This window comes from Gopherus flavomarginatus, chromosome 17, assembly GCF_025201925.1.
Source record: "Gopherus flavomarginatus isolate rGopFla2 chromosome 17, rGopFla2.mat.asm, whole genome shotgun sequence".
NCBI classification, from domain to species: Eukaryota; Metazoa; Chordata; order Testudines; family Testudinidae; genus Gopherus; species Gopherus flavomarginatus.
In genome coordinates this window covers 2,505,094-2,525,402 of record NC_066633.1, presented here as the reverse complement: position 1 = coordinate 2,525,402, position 20,309 = coordinate 2,505,094, and the positions used below count along the sequence as shown (strand labels likewise).

General features: G+C 38.4%; 1 protein-coding gene across 5 annotated transcripts in view; it reads right to left on the bottom strand.

The window, feature by feature from the left end:
• The window catches only part of NR6A1 (nuclear receptor subfamily 6 group A member 1), a 418,534-nt gene extending 399,260 nt beyond the window's left edge, over nt 1-19,274 (bottom strand). For all 5 annotated transcript variants that reach the window (XR_007769973.1, XM_050926256.1, XM_050926257.1 and 2 more), the window contains exon 1: nt 19,135-19,274. Coding sequence is in view for 4 of the 5 variants with exons in the window: in XM_050926256.1 (XP_050782213.1) it covers nt 19,135-19,207 (73 nt within the window). In the remaining variant the exon portion in view is untranslated. The remainder of the gene's footprint in view (nt 1-19,134) is intronic.
• Between the last annotated feature and the right edge of the window lie 1,035 nt (nt 19,275-20,309).

Here is a 20,309-nt window from a genome sequence, read left to right as displayed (position 1 = left end):
ATCTTTTACAAGTATCTATCTTCATTTCTCATCTTCCATATTAGAAGATTCAGGCACAACGTATGTTTCTTCACTATGTCTTTACATCACTGTTTAATTTACACTCTGTGCTGACCACTGATTTGTATCATTTAACTTTGAAGTGTTGTGATTTTTGTAAAGTATGTACAAAAGTTAATCTGCCATTTGTGTGTAAGTATACCTGGAAGCCTTTTTCTAGTGAGTTTACTGATAAAAAACAAGAAATGAGAGTTACAATATAATATATTGTTTTTGAAATTGGCCACTTGCAAGAAAAAAAAATTAACTGTATAATTTCAAAATTATGCTGGTCTTCTGTGTGACAGGACCCATAATGACTCAACGTGGCTATTACATTAGGTTAAAAATTGTCCCAGTTAAAAAAAGGCAAGAGGAAGCGGGATGGCATGGTTCAGTTTTTGGACAGAAAGTGAGACGTGGCACTAGAAAGATTAAGGCAGTCTGAATCAAATACTACCTGATACTGATTCCTACAGTATAGAAATGAAAGGTATTACTATGAGATAACCTTGATGGATACATGACAGTAACAGACAAAAACGTACTGTCTCGCTGTTTTGAGACCCCAGGCTATATTCTGACTCTGTGGAAGAGTAGACAAGATATTTAGAATTAACTAGTTTTGGATGAAAAATGGGTTTATCTATTGTAGACAGTCCTGATCTCTGAATTATTTTTATTCCCTTTTTTCTTGAATTGCCTTTTTTTATAAAAATGAAAAAAAAATAGATACATCTAAGTCCACACATCGGAAACCATGTTGACTGGCAAGTTAATATTCAGCTCTAATACACATTAATTCAAATCTTAGATGGAGGAACTTCCACAAGACCAAAAAAACTAAATTCATGGTCCTAAAATTCTACAAACTGGTTCCAGAAGTCAAAACACTAAAAAAGCCATAGGACAAGAAAGCTGATGCACTAAATCCATACACACACCCCTACCCACCCCCCTTAGGCTCGGCGAAATACAAAACAAATACCACAATGACATAGGGAGTAAGAGGCAATTACTATTAGAGTAAAAGGAGAACACCAGGGAACATTAGGTACAAGGAACAAGTCACTAATATTCATTAACCATGGGCTGCCCCACGTAGCCACCACACTACTAACATCTGCTAATCCTCATGAAGATTCAACTGCACAAATATCTCCAGGTAATATGGAGATGAGGGATTTAGAAGCACACACTATTCCAAATCACTTAAGTGTCTTTTACACTGTTTAACAAAAAAAATTTACAAAAAGGATGTACAAGTCCACCATGCACTGCATTGCATAACATTTTGCATACAAAGAACCTTCCATCCAAGGACTGAAATCACTCCATCTAGAATATTCAATGTAGAAAACATTGGGTTTTCGACCCAAAGGAGTTTACACTAAACAGAATACACAAAACAGTTCAGACACATTTAGAACTTCATAAAGGAAGTGGGGGGAAGTAATTTGTAGGAAACAAAAGAAGGAACTTGATCCACGGAAATGGGAAAAAAGCTGTTCTCAGTATAGGTAGTGTATGAGAGAAGGTGTAAAGTGGGAGAAAACCAAAGTAGCCATTATAGAAGATATGTACGAAGAAGTGAAACAGGAGGATGAAGTGACAGCAGAGCTCTTCAGCGCACTGAAAATGGGAGTGCAGAGCTTGAACTTTATGCTTGAGTGAAGTTAGCTTACAAAAAATGAACTCAGCTTCAACACCTCTCATGGGGAAGACCACCACCATTCTACAGTTGGGGAAATTGAGCCACAGAGATTAAGTGGTTTAGTCAAGATCATGGAGTACGATAAAGCCAGGAACAAAAATCAAATATCAGCTTCCATTGCTCTAACCCTCAGACTACACGTTTTATTAAGTAACAAAGCAGTAAGATTCATGATTTAGTAACCTGCTTAAGTAATAACTTCTGCAAAATATTTACAGGCCCAATGACTTCCTAGTGTTCAATGGCAAGATGAATCTTTCTGCTCCATGTTTTATCTGACTGAGACAATCTCTGTAACATATTGCTTTAAAATATTTGTGTAGTGGTAGAGCTACAAATTGAGAGTCAAGACTCCCAATTTTTATTCCCAGCAGACCCACAGATTTGTACCCTAGATAAAATGACAGTTTCAGCACTTCACTTTCCTTCTCCCCCCCCAAAAACAAAAAACAACAGACCTCTATCTGTATATTTCAGCCAAGTTTTCAGAAGTGACTGCTTTACCATGGATGCCCCCATTTTTAGGAGGCGTAATCTGAGACATTTTGGGCTTGAGTTTCAGTAGTGTCACCGACCCTCAGTGCCTATTCAACTAGAATTGTGGGTGCTCTCTATTTCCACTCACCAAGCCAATGGTGTCCCAAGTTAGGCTCCCAAACCTAGAGGCCAAGGTTGAAAATTTAACCTTCATGTTTATGAAGCATTTCACAAATGCAAAGTACTGTGTAGCAAAGTAAGACCATCAATTTCATGCAGTTAAAACCACACTATCCTCCTCAGCTCTTTATTCATATATTTTAGATCTCATTAATTTTTCCACCCTCTAATCATCCAGGGCCAGTTCTACATTTCACACACACAGCGCGCCTCTACAGTAAGGACTTACAGTTCCTCACCTTCCTGCTTTCTCTTCTGAGCCAATTTATTCAGCCAACTTGATTACTTGCTTTGTAGACAGAAGAACCAAGCAAGTAGTATCCTTCAGAGCTGCTGCTACTTCGCAAGCTGACCACAAGGAATTAAGTCCAATACACTACCATCCAATCGGCAGCAGGTTCCTCTTCAATGCACACCATTAAAAAAAAAAACCACACCAGGAAAGCCAGCATAAAAAAATCCCTTCAAACTCCCCTTTGCATGGCATGTTGTATTGTATTTAACAACCTGTTATTTGCTAGCATGGACTTAACCAGTCAGGCTGTTCTCTGCAACCAGAACTCAGTTGTAGGCATCAAGTCTACTAGCTGAAACATAACAGTAGGATATAGACTGAGTTTCTCTTCACTAGCAACCATGTCTTGTGGCAAAAGTCACATAGGACACAAAGCATAGCTTACCAGGCAGAGAAAATAATTCCATCTTTGAACATAGTGGACAGCTCATGATTACAAGAGTTAGGGTATGTCTACACTTAAAAAGCTGCAGTGGCACAGCTGCACTGCTGCAGTTGTGCCACTTCAGCGTAGACACTATCTCTGCCCATTGGCGGGCTTCTCCCATCAGCATAGGTAATCCACCTCCTCAAGAGATGGCAGCTAGGTTGACAGAAGAATTTATACTGGGGGTGGGTCAGTATAGCTACGTTTCTCAGTGGTGTAGCTATACCAAAGTAAATTCATAGCATAGACAAGGTTTAAGATGCTTGACTCTTCACAACACCATCAAAAATGGAGTCTCCCCTATTTTAAAGCTAGTAACTCTAAAAATTGGGACTTTTAAAAACATGAAACACTCAAGTTACTAAATATATCATCCTGCAGTACAGCAAACAGCAAAAAGTTTTACCAGACTGCTGCTTACTTAGTGGCCTTTGCAATGACAGATTATATGCTCAAATTGCAAAAATAAAGATCAAGAGTAAAAACTAATAGTGGTTTGTTTTTTTTAATTGGGCATGTTAACATGCCATTAGGTTGATGGAGGAGAAAGGAGTTTAACATATTGCTCCTTACTGTCTCAAAAATTATCCCAAATACACCTCTACCCCATTATAATGCTGGCCCGGCCCGCCACGGGCTTTCCCTACACAAGTGGCAACCCACATTTGGGGAACACTACCCTAGACTATTGCCAACTATTTTTGTTTTCAAAAATATTCATTTCCACAGTTACCACAGATATGACAGGAGTAATTTTGGTTTGATTTTTACTGGCTCTAAGCTATGATATATTAATCTTGAAATTCAAGTTCAATTGTCTAAGTCCCGTCCATCCTTTCATAATTGCATTCTCATGACACATTACTCAGTTAGAACTGTACGTGCACATATGCCAAAAATATTCTTATTCTGTATACTTAATATCCATCTTAACAGCTAATCTAGCCATGTATGTATTTAACATATACATGTATTACACTATGTGCTTTCTAGCTCATCCTTCAGCAGTTGATCATCTTTATGATGCTGTGGGACAAGGGTTATCTCCTCTATTGACAGACAAGCCTAGTTCTTACAGAGACAATCTGAAGACTCCTAATCATCAGTAAGATAATAGTTCAAGGCTCTGCCTGAACAATGAAGTGCGGGATCCAATACAAACATTAAACAGATGTAATGCTCTTTACCTATTTGCTTCCTTTAGTATGAAACAGAAGTGATTTTAAACTGGGGGGTGGGTGGCATGCGAGGGAAAAATCAGCTTCTGCAAATAAACATTCCAAAGTATAGAAGAAAGCCACAGAACTGGGACAGTTTGGTTTTCAGAGTAACAGATCAGGTCTAAGAACACTATCTATGCTAGAAAATTAAATCCACTTATGTACGTCACTCAAGGGTGTGAAAAATCCACACCCCGAGTGGTGTAATTAAACCGACCTAACCCTCAGCAAAGACAGTCCTTGGTTGACGGAAGACCTAGCGACTGCCTCTTGGGGAGGTGAATTACTTACCGGTAGGTGATGGGAGAGCCCCTCCCTTCAACACAAGTGGTATCTATACTGAAGCAATGCAACTGTGACGCTATAGCATTTCAAGCTAAGACAAGTGCATATGGTTTTCATACATACAAATACTATTTAAATATTCATCACTATCATGGTAGTTTTTTTGACTAGAAAAATTGAGTTAACTTTCTATTTTAAAAAGTCTATTAAAACTGACTGGTTCCTCCCTGAATGCAAACTTACTATTTCTCATTTTTAAAAGTAAATTTTTACAAGGGAATTTATTTCCAGTCAGGTAAGACTGGAACAAGCAATTTTACAATCTTTGGTTCTGAATTCCACACAAACTATTCTACTTTTCCAGTCATTTTAAAAGACATGGCTTGCAATCACACTGTGCTGCTCTTTTGTGCTTTAATGGAATGTCTTATTAATTATTTCTGATCTTCAGTGTTCACCCAAGGCTACCACTTAATATTTTAGCAAACAGTGTAGTACATAATTCTACTAACCTCTTCTGCAATGAACAAAAACCATAAATTTACTTCAAGACAGCTTTTGTAGTTTGGTTCGATTCAAGGTCATTTTAAGGCTTTTAATTACTAACTAGGATTTGGGATTTTGCCCTCAGTATTTTGAAAGAAAACAGCTGGCTTGCTCACTATTAAGTATGTTAAATATCTGCACTGGCAACATCCAAGGACAGTCATTTTTAGTAGGAAACAGGAGTTGCAGCTTTTAACTGTTATTCCTTTTTACATAGTTGACTAAAATATTGTCAACTATATGCGCAGACACTGCTGTTTAGGATATTAACTAGATATCTACATGTGTAAAACAGTCTTAGACTGCAGTCTGAAGATCTGCCAGAGTTCTGCAGTTTAGTCTATTAACATCCTGTATTTTTTAATTAAGCTTTCCTCTTACAAGTATGCATTGCTAAAGTAAGACTCTTTAATAAAGAGAAAATACCCTGTGACAGCTTCTAATGTCTTTATTACAAAAAATCACATTCCTCCCCAACTAATACACCTCTACCCCAACAGAACACTGTCCTCGGGAGCCAAAAAAATCTTACCGTGTTATAGGTGAAACTGCATTATATCGAACTTGCTTTGATCCACCAGAGTGCGTAGCCCTGCCCCCCGGAGGGCTGCTTTACTGCATTGTATCAAAATTTGTGTTATATTGGGTCGAGTTATATCGGGGTACAGGTGCCTTGAGTATATTTGACTATGACTATGCCCTTGGGTGTTTTATGGTAGTGAACAGAAGTGAGCCCAGAACACTGTATGCTAGGCAAATGCATTCAATGTCCTACTTCAATTGCCAAAAAAAGAAAACTATGCTCATCTTTTCCACAAAGACTGCACAGTGCGTTTTTTTGCAAGCCCAGTGGCAGCAGCTGCTGCTATCTGCCAAGAGAGAAGCTTGAGTATGAAGTCAGTTGAGGTCTCCTGTTCTCCAGGCTGCCAGACCAAAAAATAATAAATAATAAATAATAATAATAATAATAATAATCTCTTGTCCTTATCATCCACTACTTGACACTACACAGAGAGAAAGAGCAACCTCAGAGCAGCCCATGTGTTCTGCTCTCCCAACTGGAAGAAAGGCTCTGCTACCACTACTGCAAGTGTGGAGAGGTGGCAGGGAGGAAAAGAAAAAGAGGAACAAAAGGCACCTACACATGTAGGCTTAGACCATTTCCTTCTCCTCACCGGGCCACCCACCAAATGAAAAATCTGTCATTTTCCTGACCATTTAGTGCCCTAGTCTGGGCAGAGGTCCTTTCAGAATGGCTACTACATTTCTCCCCCGACACCCACCCCCTTTTTAAGAATACTCAAGAGTGATGTAGTGGAAGGAAAACGAGTTATAATAAAAAGGGTACCAACACATCATTCTGAGTAGCCAAAACTATTCACTTAGTGTAGTACTAATATTCAAACTAAATACACCTTCAACCAGAGAACAGCACCGAATCCTTACTATAGGCCTAAACACCAAGAAACCCCTCATCTCTACAGGCGAACTGTCAACTGAAGCCCTTCTCTCTGCCACCATTTAAACTCACTGGGCCAAATTCAGACCCAGAATGAACAGGTGTAACTCCATAAACATGGTTGAATTAGGCCCAGTAGCCTCAAAGTTTCCTTGCAAACAAAACTTGCTGAACAGCACACTCTGCAGAGACCCCAGGAACTCATTTCTCCAACCAATGAATTCTAGTAATTGACTAGGCAATTATTTCTAGTAGTAAATACCAGTGTCACATTCCTGTCAGTGTTTATTGTAGACAAAAACTATAAGACACTCAGTCATTAAAACTTGTATAACAATCTTGATTTTTTAAGACTATATTCTAGCTATAAACAAGAAAATACAAGTGCTGGAGTCCAGTTCTGCCTTACTGTTGCCAATATACATTGAGATATGAATAATTATTCATAAGTCATAAGAACCCCCACTGCATGGTGTTGAAACAGGAGTAGAATTCTCCGTTCTCTTATGACAAGAAGAAGCACATGTATATTGAAAGTTAGATGCAATAAAACACACACACACACACGAAAAAAACAACCAAAAAAATCCAAACATTTTATATTGCAGGAAAATGCAAATATATCACATATCAGCAACAGAGTTCTACAGGGAGAATAAACTCTGGATCACACTAAAACCTGTTCTAAAGATGTCGAAGTTCTTAATTTAACGCAAGTTTTATATACGGAATGCTAAATAAATCTATTCATTAAAAAATCCTTTACCCCAAGAGCTATATGCAAGTCTTTAGTTCTCAATAAGCACCAAGACAGCTACCTTTCTGACTCACTATCAGCATGACGACATCATTTTGGGTAGGGCAAATGATTGTAATTTCCTATATTACATGACTGATCATGTTCTACCCACTAAAAGACTGATTTGTTTCCTGGTGCCAGGAAAATGATTGATTAATATTTCAAGATGTGGGCCCCCTCTTCCTGCTGGGTCGTCCCTTTTACTTGCCAGAAAACAGACCTGAAGGTTTTTTCTGTTAAGCAGTTCTCTTTAATACATGCAGAGTTTTGACTTAACCTTTAAGATGCACAATGTGTAATCATCTCTTTAGGATATGGAAAGCTCAACATATAAAGCCTCTGCACACATCAAAATGAACGGAGAATCCTAAAACCAAGCCAAAGATGGTGACAAACTGATACAGTAGATACCAGATAAACAAAAAGATGAAAATGGACTTAACTTCATAAATCATCGAGCAACAGTGAGGTACAAAGCGTGATTACAAAGATCCTTAAGGCAGCAGTCCCATCTCCATGTGTACAGATACAGGGCTGAGATTACATTCAGTGCTCAAACTATAACTGCATCATTCCATGAAGTCCAATAATCTCAACCCAGATTGCAAGTTAACTTTTGTACTTAATTGCAAAACATCTCATTTTAGGAAAAAATGCACGTTCTTTATAAAAAGCTAAAAGACGACAACACAAGAGACTTTATGCTGATTCTCTTTATTAACTTCCCAATAGTTCACCCAAGTATTACAATACACCAGTTTTGCCAAATAGATGTCTCCTGATTACTGCCCTGGATTTTTTTCCGCAGCTCTATGAAACACTGTCATGATGTTGGCCACTGACATTTTATAAGACTATTTAAATGACACATTAAACATTTATTATGAAGTAGATTCCAAAGTAACATTCCCTTTGTTCCATTTGATAAGCACTGAATTAGTACTGCGTTCCTGAGGGCAAAGGAGTTACTATACTGTGCCTCTGTGCAATGACTTCCTTGTTTCCATACAGAATCAGTGTCATCTGCATAGGCCGGTCAAAGAGTTTTGTGAATTTGCTACAGACATCAGCTCACTCACTCCTCAAACTTTCAAGGAAAGGTCCCTGTTTAAATGAATATCAGAGCTCTAACTACTATGCTGCTATCACATAAAACTAACTTTAAAGTGATTCAAAGAAAGTTTCAACTACTTCTTGTCCAAAGGCAGAAAAACTGACTTTAGAAAAATAGGCAAAATTAGTCTTTCCATAAATGGGTGCATTATATATAGAAAGAATCACAAGCATAGGTCTCGACCATCTGATACCTATGTCAACAAGTTTATCCTCAAGACAGGGAAGAATTGTTCATCGCTGTTTCTAGGTCTTCGTTGCTGTCTGTGTAGAAGACTAAAGCATTATTATATTTACACCGTAGGTGATTCTCAACCAAAAATCCAGGGCCCCCTGGGAGGCTGCGAGCATGTTTTGGGGGACCACCCAGCAGGGCCAGTATTAGACTCGCTGAGGCCCAGAGTAGAAAGCCGAAGCCTGACTGCTTGGGACTGAAGCCCAGGATTCTGTGCCCTGTCACCCAGGGCTGAAGCTGAAGCCAAAACCTAAGCAATGTAACCTTATGTGGGCCCCTATGGCCTGGGGGAGGGAGGGCGGGCAGGGGTCAGGCAATTGCCTTGCTTCCTACCCGCTAACACTGGCCCTGATTTTTATATGCAGAAAACCAGTTATTGTGGCACAGGTGGACCATGGAGTTTTTACAGCATGTTGGCTGGGGGTGGGGTGGGGGGGACGAGGGAGGTAGAATGCCTTGGAAAGAAAAAGGTTAAGAACCCCTGCCCTTAGGGTACTAAGGATTTCCATCAGCATTATCTGTCCCGTCAGAGACAGGTGTGGTAAGGGAAAAATTCAAGCTTTATGGCCTAGTGATTATGTACAGAAGAAAAAAAAGTGCCCTCCCTTTACCCCAGAAAAAGGAAAAGAAAAAAAATGGTATCAAGCAAAAATAAACTTGGTTCTTCTCTTTATACCTAAGAGAATCTGAACACCAAAGATCCAGGTGATTTTTGGTAATCAGCCTATTCTCAGAAAGTATGTACACAGCACACACAAAAAGGTACTATTTTGATGATCTATAAAAGAAACTCAATCTTAATCATGATGCCAGTGACTCTATAAGCAAACTTTGGTTAAGACACTGTAGTCTTTTCACCACACAGTTTTAGACTGATCTTGTAACTGTTAATCTAAATAACAATGATGTGACATTAGATCAGTTAGCTACTTTACTGTGGAATGACTTCTACCTAGCAACTATTGTGTAGAATAATCTTTAACTCCTTAACAACAGAGTAATTGACTTGTACCTAACACCTTATTCTCACTATAAAAATATATTCTCAGAAGTGGTAAAGTAACATTTTCAGTGCAGTCTGCAAGTTGAGTTTTATATTACTTTATTTCACTGAAAAATGATTTATAATTACTGTCATAGTGAGAAGTTATATTTTAAAATAATTGAGTTATTAAAAATACTAATTTTAAATTATGAGAGAGAAAGACAGGATGAAAATATATTCACTACCTAATATAAAACAAAAAGCTAACATTTTCTTCTAAAGTTAGAATAAAAAAAACATATTTAATATAGAAAGTTCGCTTCATTTTCAAAGACTCATTCTTCCCCAACTGTAACTCTACCCTTTATGTTAACAGGTGGTGTTATAACTGAGAATTCTCACATGTGAAGTGCGTAATGAGGTTTTCTGTGGCAGGGAACTGAACAGTTTAACACTGGGGCAGAGGAATATGTAATTCAGAAGTGTTGCACATTTAAATTTGTTCTCAGTAAAGCTCTGCAACAAAAAACATTTAACTGTTCTCACTAAAATATGCAGTTAAAAATGAGGAATAGGTAATAAGGATCTTTCTTAGTTAGTTACTCGAAAGTCAGACTTCTCCATCCCAAACCTCTGCAATCACCCTTTCTATTGCAAAGACTAAACTGCTTCTGGTATTTGGATGACATGACAAAAGAGTACAGAGGGTAGCTTGGAGTACAGCTTCTGCTAGATGACCCATCTCTTTTTATCTTAGGCCTGAGAATTGCTATTCACACCACTTGAGAGTCACTTCCAATTTTAACTTGTGAAAGGGAAGCAGGATGACTAAAGGGGTCAGCCAGTAAAATCAAGATTAGTCTAGTAAAGGAAATAATTACCTTTAGTACAACCTGCCTGATTGAGCAAATATAATTAAAAGCTAAAACTATTGATAAATATAGATAAATTGTAAGAGGGGGAACATTCTAAAACTATTAATTTTTTAAAATGTTTACAGATTTACAAAACCTCAACATAGCACCAAAATACAATGGCTTCTGGAGTGCAACACAAAAGCCACTGGAACATCTGACAGCAATACTACACAATTGCTTAAAATAAACTACTGAAGAGTATATTATCCAACTGATGCAACAATTCAGGGAGACAGAATCGTATTACTCCAATTGAAATCAACCTGGACCCTGGCATTAGCACTTCCACATTTCTGGAAATCACCACTGTACTTCTAAGAGACGCAAATGATTGTGGGTTGGTTTAATATTTCAAGGGGAAAATAAGGGTTCACATAATGACTGAATTAGATAAAGTTTACATTTTGGTAATAGAATTTTGATTTTAAAACAAACTTTCATGTGTTTCAATTAGGGCTGTCAAGCGATTAAGAAATTAATCCCAATTAATCACACACTGTTAAACAATCATAGGATATTTTCTACATTTTAAAATATATTGATTTCAATTACAATACAGAATACGAAGTGTACAACATTCAATTTAATTTTGATTACAAGTATTTGCACTGTAAAAAACAAAAATAGTATTTTTCAGTTCACCTAATACAAGTACTGTAGTGCAAGCTCTTTATCATGAAAGTTGAACTTACAAATGCAAGTCCACTCAGTCCTACTTCTTGTTCAGCCAATCGCTCAGACAAACAAGTCTGGTTACATTTGCAGGAGATAATGCTGCCTGCTTGTTGTTCACAAGGTCACCCGGAAGTGAGAACAGGCTCTCTCATAGCACTGTTGTAGCCAGCGTTGCAAGATATTTACGTGCCAGATGCGCTAAAGAGTCATATGTCCCTCCATGCTTCAACCACCATTCCAGGGGACATGCATCCATGCTGATGATGGGTTCTGCTCAACAACAATCCAAAGCAGTGCGGACTGATGCACGCTCATTTTCATTATCCGGGTTAGGTGCCACCAGCAGAAGGTTGATTTTCTTTTTTGGTGGTTTGGGTTCTGTAGTTTCTACATCGGAGTGTTGCTCTCTTAAGACTTCTGAAAGCATGCTCCTACATACCTCATCCTTCTCAGATTTTGGAAGGCACTTCAGATTCTTAAACCTTGGGTCAAGTGCTGTAGCTATCTTTAGAAATCTCACAATCTTTGTGTTTTGTCAAATCTGCAGTGAAAGTGTTCTTAAAATTAACATATGTTGGGTCATCATTCGAGAAAGCTATGACATAAAATATATGGCAGACTGCGAGTAAAAAAAAAGAGCAAGCAACATACAATTTTCCCCCAAGGAGTTCAGTTACAAGTTTGTTTGTTTTTTTTTTGTTTTTTTAAAAAAAACGAGTGTCATCAGCATGGAAGCATGTCCTCTGGAATGGTGACCAAAGCATGAAGGGACATACGATTGTTTAGCATATCTGGCACGTAAATACCTTACAATGCTGGCTACAAAAATGCCATGAAAATGCCTGTTCTCACTTTCTGGTGACACTGTAAATAAGAAGAGGGCCTGTAAACGTAAACAAACTTGTTTGTCTTAGCAATTGGAGATATACCTATCTCATAGAAGTGAAAGAGACCCCAAAAGGTCATCGAGTAGAGCCCCCTGCCTTCAGTAGCAGGACCAAGTACTGATTTTTACTCCAGATCCCTAAGTTACCCCTTCAAGAATTGAACTCACAACCCTGGGTTTAGCAGGCCAATGCTCAAACCATTGAGCTATCCCTCTCCCATTGGCTGAACAAGAAGTAGGACAGAGTGGACTTGTAGGCTCTGAAGTTTTACATTGTTTTGTTTTTGAGTGCAGTTATGTAACAAAAAAAATCTAATTTGTAAATTGCACTTTAACAAAGATTGCACTACAATACTTGTATGAGGCGAATTGAAAAATACTCATTTATCATTTTTACAGTGTACATTTTTAATAAAAAATATATACTTAGATTTCAATTACAACACCAAACACAATATATATGAAAATGCAGAAGAATGTCCAAAATATTTAATATAGTTAAACTGGTATTCTATTCTTTAACAGTGTGATTAAAACTGATTAATCACAATTTTTAACCACAATTAATTTGTGTTAACTGTGATTAAATCGACAGCCCTTCTTTCTAGTTATTTGTTCATCAGTGTACAGATCCTGCAAATTTAGTTATACAAGTAGTCCCAATTCAGTCTGCAGCAATACCAGCTGAATAAAGTATAATAAGAAGTGAGTTTGCAAGATCAAGCCCCATCAGTAAATTAAGGATTCAGGAACCAAAGCAGGCGTTATGGATTATTCTCATCCCAAGTTTGCACCTAAATCCTTAGCCCTGTAAATGAAAGTTATCCTTATAATTTTCAGCAAACAAACTGATTTGCAACAGAATAGCATTAATGCACAAAAACTGGAATTAGCTCACTACATTTCTTACAGATAAATGAAATCAAGGACATTGCATTATTTTTTTATAAGTCATTTGATACTACATCAAATGAAGCTACCCATGGATCCAAAAAAAAAAAAAAAAAAGAAGTGTCCCTATCTCATACATTTTACAGAATAAGGCTATGCACTGAATGCTTTTAACTACTTTTAACTTTCTGCAATATATTATTCAAGTCAGCCAACTAACTAATTCAAAGGTGAAGAAGCTATTTTGTACAACAAAATTAGTAAGCCTGTTACTAAGCACTGCCAACCCCAAATATGAAAAAAAAAATCATGAGCCCCTACCCTCAATCACAAGATTGGCTTAAACAAGAGATTTTTAGAAAATAAAGTTTAGGTTCCTGAGCATTTTAGGGGAACTCCAGTCATATATTCAACTTTTCACAGCACCATGAAGGTTACAATTCGTTTTTTTTTTTAAAGTTTAGAGCCTCATGTAGTCACTTAGCTCCAGGAAGGGCAGTTTTAAAGAACACAATATCACAACTTTATTGTAATTCTTGTGAACTCAGGAAACACTGTCACTTGAAACACTAAATGCAAACTCAATGGAACTTAGCAAAAACATCCACAATTTTAAAAAGCCACCCCGATGCTGAGCATTTTTTCAATATTACACCTGCCAGCTGATTAATCAACAGTGCATAAGGAATGCCTCACACTAACCTGAATACAATCTCAGACTCTACTAGGACAAATATATACTACTACTGCCATCTGCGGTTTCTCCTTGAACAGCTTCTGTGATTCAATATAACAGGAGAATTTGTTGTGATTAGGTCCCAAGAGCTGGGCAATTCTAGGATATATTTACAAGATATTGTAAAATACTCCATGTATATTCTACAAGATAAACTTACCAAGAAAAGTGCACCACAGCAACTCATCCTCAGTCTGACATAAGAAAATTGGTCTGTTTTTCAGCATGCTTAAGGAGGAAAAGGGTCTAAAGTGTCAACCTAAGGTGCCCATCTCCCTACAAAATGAGTATTGATACAAAGCATTAACTAGAAATGTATCATTTAAGCAACTATCAGTTCACCATTTCTATAGAAATAAATAGTTGACATTTTCACAAGGTGGCTAAGGGAGTTAGGTGTTCAACTTGCACTGCATTTCAACAGAACTAGGGCATTCCACCTTTTCAAATCCCAGCCTAACTTTTTGGAGATTCTGAAATTTAAGCTTATTTCCAAGACAATTCTATGGTCAACAATATATTGTTTTCATATCAGGCGAGGGATTAGAGTTATTTATAGAGTGGGGTAAATTAAAGCTCTTGATTCTACCTAATGAGTCAGCAGCACATTTTTCTTTTAAAAGGCATCACTGGAAGTCATTTCTTCATTAAAAACCTCTGAAATTCTTATTTGAAAAACTGAAAATATTAAGATTGAAAACTGACCTGACAGGGCTCCTCCCCCAAAACTAATTTCTCTCCTCATTTAACTTTCCAAAGTGATAACCACTATAGCTTACAGGCTCAAAAGAAGGATCAAAAGGCTAGTTTAATACAGCTGGAGGGAAAGAATGCACTTTGGCTCACCAGCAACCATCTGATGGAACCCTGAGCCAGTCTTTTATGTAAATGCCTGTTATTTAGAATTACCAGATTACACTGCTAAAGGCTTTATTTAAATAATCAGTTTATCAACAGGATAAACTCTGTTCTCATTCTTGGTGAATGCTGTTATAAATGAGTTTCTGGTTTACATCATGACAACACACACTTACATGGTTAAGGCATTTAATAACAATTCAGAAGTTGATATTTTGTGGATGCACAATATAGTTTTAAGATAATCCATAAATTCATTTTGAAAATGAAGTTACTTCCCTATCATTAAGAAAGCATAACTGAAAGTTTTCCCTCATTTTCTCATCACTTTGCAACTTTGGAGCACTTCATAGGGTATCAGCAATACAAGGTTTTTCAAACTATACAGTTACAGCTGACATTGTACCTCTGCTGAATGTACACTGCTACCTTAATTTATTGTTAAATTCATTCATAGAATACACCTAATAATCATTTTCTTGATTACAGTATTTAAAAAAAAAAATCAAGAAGTTTAACTTCATTTTCCCTGAGCAATTCTGTCCATTTTTATATCCTCAAATCAAATTACGAGTTAAATATTGTCTAATGACTAGTAATAACTTACATATTTCTCATACCATTCCCAGCTTTCACTCCAATGTTCTGTTATTGGGTCTGCTTTCTCAAAAAAGAACCACCCACATTCAACAAGCAAATCTGATCTGTTTAGAACAACATAGTAACTTTTGTTTATTCAGAGACATTGAAGATAGCACTGCCACTGTACAACTTACCAGCTTCATTTTTTTAAAACTTCAAAGAGAAGTTGTAGAGTAAGTAAATTAAGATCTTACTACACCTCAACAAATTTGTCTTTGTTTATTGAATGCTTTCTCTCAGATGAAAAAATAGTCAAAAGCTGAGAATTTGCAGAAAGAATGTGTTGTTGTATATGTAAAGTTTCCAGGAAAGCTAAAGAACTAAAAAATAAAGTGTTATTGAAAATCCTACACACACATTCGTTAGTCTCCTTTTTTCCCCACGCTAAGCTTCATTCAAATAAGTTTGTCAACAAATTCCTTTGTTTTATTCAAAATTTGACACTTTTCTAATATATAAATACTTCTGTTTTAGAACTATAATCAAGAAGTAAAGGTTTTTAGAGATCTTATTCACCCTACAACGGATAACATTCAGAAATCATTTTAAAACAGTTTTAAAATCAATTTCAGCTAGCAGATTTTATCATTAATACAGGCAGGGCATAATGGTTTTCACAAACTGTTTTAATTATATTATACATTGCCCCTCAGTGATGACAAACAATGCTAGTTGAAATCACTTTTTTAAAATGGTTTTTAGGAGTGATTTTTCAACAGCCTTTTTTCATTAGTTCAGAAGGAACGCATGCCACAATATAATGCCCTAAACCAATTTTCTAAAATCAATTGTAATCATAAAGGTACTTGGTCAAAGCCCTGTATGATTGTTAAGTTCTCTTACATAGTTCGTGTTCTGGCACTTAAACAAGTTGTGAAGATAAATCAATTTTACCTATGTTTCTCTACTCAGTTTTACAATGGCAAGAACGTGTTCTCTAAAGGGTAGGGAAAAAAGTCACCATTTGTCTTAAGTTTTGAAATATGCAAAATATTCTTTAAAGAGTTGTAACTTTAACTGCTTAACTGAAGTTATACAACTGCACATCCATATGCTAACAAGGCTTTACTCATGAAAAATGTTAATCAAATGACGATGCAAGTTTTTATAGGTTACCACAGTAACAAACTACACAAAGCTTATTTCTCTAAACATGCCAAAGCCACCAATAATGCAATCTCATTTAAAATATTTTTAGTGTTTCACCCAGTATGAAATATTAGAAACTGTAAATTTCTTGAATCCATTTTTATAGAAAATGCAATTAAAACAATCAGAATATTGTACCTCAAGGAATTAATCAAGCTAACGATATCAATCTTTCTTAGGCAATAAAATATCCAGATTCTCAATATTTTCAATATTGTTTATTGATTTTTTCAGTTTACAAAGTGACAAGTCAATAATCACCTTCTCCTCCCACTCCTGCTGTAGGATTTAGAAAGACTGAAGGTTAAGCAATGTCTCAATACTATGCCAGCATTTCACATTTTATAACAGTCTATTACTTTTTTTCTTTAATATCATCCATTCAAAACACTTCTAATATGGTAAGCTCACTAGCTGTGGCTGCAGTTAAGAAGACTACTACACTTAAATAAGCAATTCTGATCCTTAAATAAAACAATTAAACTATTTTAGTAGTCTGTAATAAACAAGGTTATTCAAAATGTGCATTGCTTAAGGGCAAACATTTGTTCACAGGAAAAACATTTTTGAACACTGTTGTACTACTGAGGATGCACACATACAGCAATAGACATTTCCCAAAACAGAATAAAAAAAGTCAAGTCTAATTTAGAGAAGTGGCAAAGTATTAAAGGTGTAATATATATTTGATACAATTCAGTATTTCCTTAAGAGAAAGATTTGTTTTTAGCAGCTTTAAGAAGGAGTACTCTATTTAAAATAAACACTGAATTGTTATAAAAACTGTTACAAATAAACATCTACATTACTATTACAAAAATCAGAGAAATGGTTTCTTTTTTAAATTATTTTCTTTATGCATTTTACTGCAATGTGTGTCTGGTTAGTATCAACTGTTTCCTCTGTATAGTCAGCTTCTCTTATTTGTGTGGGTCCTTCACAGACATTGGGAAGATATACTTTCTTTTAAAAAAAAATTGATTGCAAACCACAAAAATTGGTAAGGGAATTCACATGCAGATTTGGTACCTGCTACTTTTAGCTTTTTTTTTTTTTTTTTTTTTTTTTTAAACTGAACAGATTTCAAGTTGAAGTAGTTAGAATATTTTCCAACAAGTCTTTCCTCAAAAAAATGAATATTGGAAATTGAACAATGTCCAAAACTGTGCCTTTGAAAATCAAAAGATGAACAGCACAGCCAGGAAGAAAAAGCATCCAACATGATCAAAGAACAATTCTGTGCAGCCTAGAAATTCAGAAATTTCAAAGGAGAAAATTTTGAACCAGACCAGATATAGCATATATAGAGGTACAGTAGAACAAACCCAAAAAAACCCCAACACTATTTTTTCCCTTTAAGAGGGATAAAAACCAATCAATCAGAGAGCTTTGCCCAAAGTAAAATTGTGAAACATTTCAGGGTTTATAAAAGTGTTTCCTCTTTTGCATTTTTAACAAATATACGTTATACTCCTACCCCTTCAGTATGGTTTAGAAACAGCTGCATAAAACCAACTGATTTATTTTTGGAGGGAATTAATATCTAGACATTCTTCTTCATCAGAGAAGAAAGTCAGTAAACTTCACCCACATTTCTACAAGTCACATTCTCTTTACCTCAAGCGCTTACAATGTTCCATGAACTTTACTGATTTGAGTTACCTAACCAAGTTATTATCTTTTAAAAGGTCACCAAGATTAGTATCTCTTGTTAAACTCCAGTTTGAGTTGTATTACAACCTGACAGTGATAATAGAGCTCTGTATAAAAGGAAACTTGTTGCAAAATAAGCCACAAGGAATTTTACCATGCAAGAATTGAGCACACGTGCAGAAAGAGCCCATGATTTTTGCATTTGTTACTACAGGTTTCTTTGTCAAGTTTCACATAACAATATAAGGTTGCATTTGTATAGAGTTTATTGATTCACGGTTTAACAAGAGGGAACACCACTGAACTCTACAGTTATAAAATATTCAAATACTATTTACACATGAGATTGATCACTGACATCTCAAGCTGGTTCTGGCCGGGGGAGGAAGTAGCAGAAGGAAGCATTCAAAGAGAACTGGGAATGTGGTTAGGAGTCAAAAATCACCATTATTGGTGTTCTTTAAAACCCAGCGCTGAATGAGGGGTACAAAGGCATAGGAAGCCAGTGAAACTGACATAACAAGCCAGGCTCTGCGGGCGGCGCCCGGCCCCCGCTCCCCTGAATGTCTGGGAAACAAAGTCCCGCGAGCTGGGGAGCCCCCCAAGCCCCCCGCGCTTCGCCCCCGCTACTGCTTCCCGGCCGGGGGGGGGGAGGCTGCCCCGCCCTGCCCAAGCGCCCCGCGGCAGAGCCGCGCCTGCCGGACACAGCCCGGCCCGCCCGCCCCCAGTTCAAAAGTTCAACCCCCGCCCCCCCAACAAAGGCCGCGGAGCCATGACCCCCCCGGCCTCGCCCCCGCGCGGGTCCCGGCCCGAGCTCGCCCGCGGGACCCGCCTGGTGCCCGTCCCGCCGGGGTGGGGGGCTCCGCTCGCAGCCTGCCCGCCGCACCCCCCGCGCCGGGCCCCGCGGAGCGGCAGCCCCGGGACCCCGGCAGGGGGGTCTCGGCGACACCTACCGTTGCGGGGCGACCCCTTGCCCCCGGCGGCGGCGCGCGGCTCCGGGCGCTCCCCGGGCTGCTCCAGCTCCATGGCGGAGGCCGGGGTCTCAGGGGCCCCGGCGGCCCCGCTCCCCCATCGCTCCCTCCGGGGCGCTCCTGTCAGCCAGCCCGGCAGCCGCAGGCAGCGCTGACTGGGAGCCCGGCGGCGGAGCCCCGCCCCCACCACGCACAGCCACGCTGGCCCAGGGCATGCCGGGAAATGTAGTCCCCAGGCTTGGCAGGGAGGCACCACTTGGGATCTGGGGACAGGGGGAAGAGAAGACCCCACTGCCACCCAAACTTGCTTCTGCGCCAGCCAAGCACGGGCCATGATTGGGCATAAGGGGCACGCTATATCCCAAAGGGCGGTAGGGCCACCCTATGGGGGACACCAAAAAGCCTCTTTTGTGGTTGTGAGCCTCAGGGACCCCCCCACGCTTGTAGCGCAATGGATTGTTCCAGGATGCCCCTCCTCAAGGGCAGAACCTGGGGACCCACGTGCCCATAGGCACAGCTAATAGATTATGAATATACAATAGAGTTTATGAATAAACACAACCAGCTGGTGACTGTGCAATGGAGCTGATGCCCAGAGTCACCTTCACTGGGCATTTAGCATGTCTACAGAGTGTTTTATTGCTGCGTTATCCAGTTTCGGACCAGACATAAAACGTTGTTACAAGGGGGAGGGAGAAAAGTTGTGCTCTTTAACCTGGGAGGGTCAGGCAAGAAGCAATAGGCTTTAATTGCAGCAAGGGCAGTTGAGGTTGGACATGAGGAAAAACTGCCTGTCACAGTGGTTAAGCGCTAGAATAAATTGCTTAGGGAGGTTGTGGAATCATTGGAGATTGTTAGACAAACACCTGTCAGGGATGGTCTTGGCAGTGCTTAGTCTCGCAGGAGTGCAGGGGACTGAACTAGAGACCTTTCAAGATCCTTTTCAGTCCTACAGTTCTATGATACTGTGCCAGTTTTGGTGGGAGGCAGGCACAAGAAGTGAGAGGCCAGAGACTCTCTCCCATCGTCGTCCTGAGAGTTGCCAGAGGGAATTTTGTGAATTAACTAAATACATTCTTCTTTAGCTTTGTGTTAATCCCATGGATTGGGGTCCCCTCTATAACTCCTCTCCCTCCAAAGGACTTCTCTGTTCAATG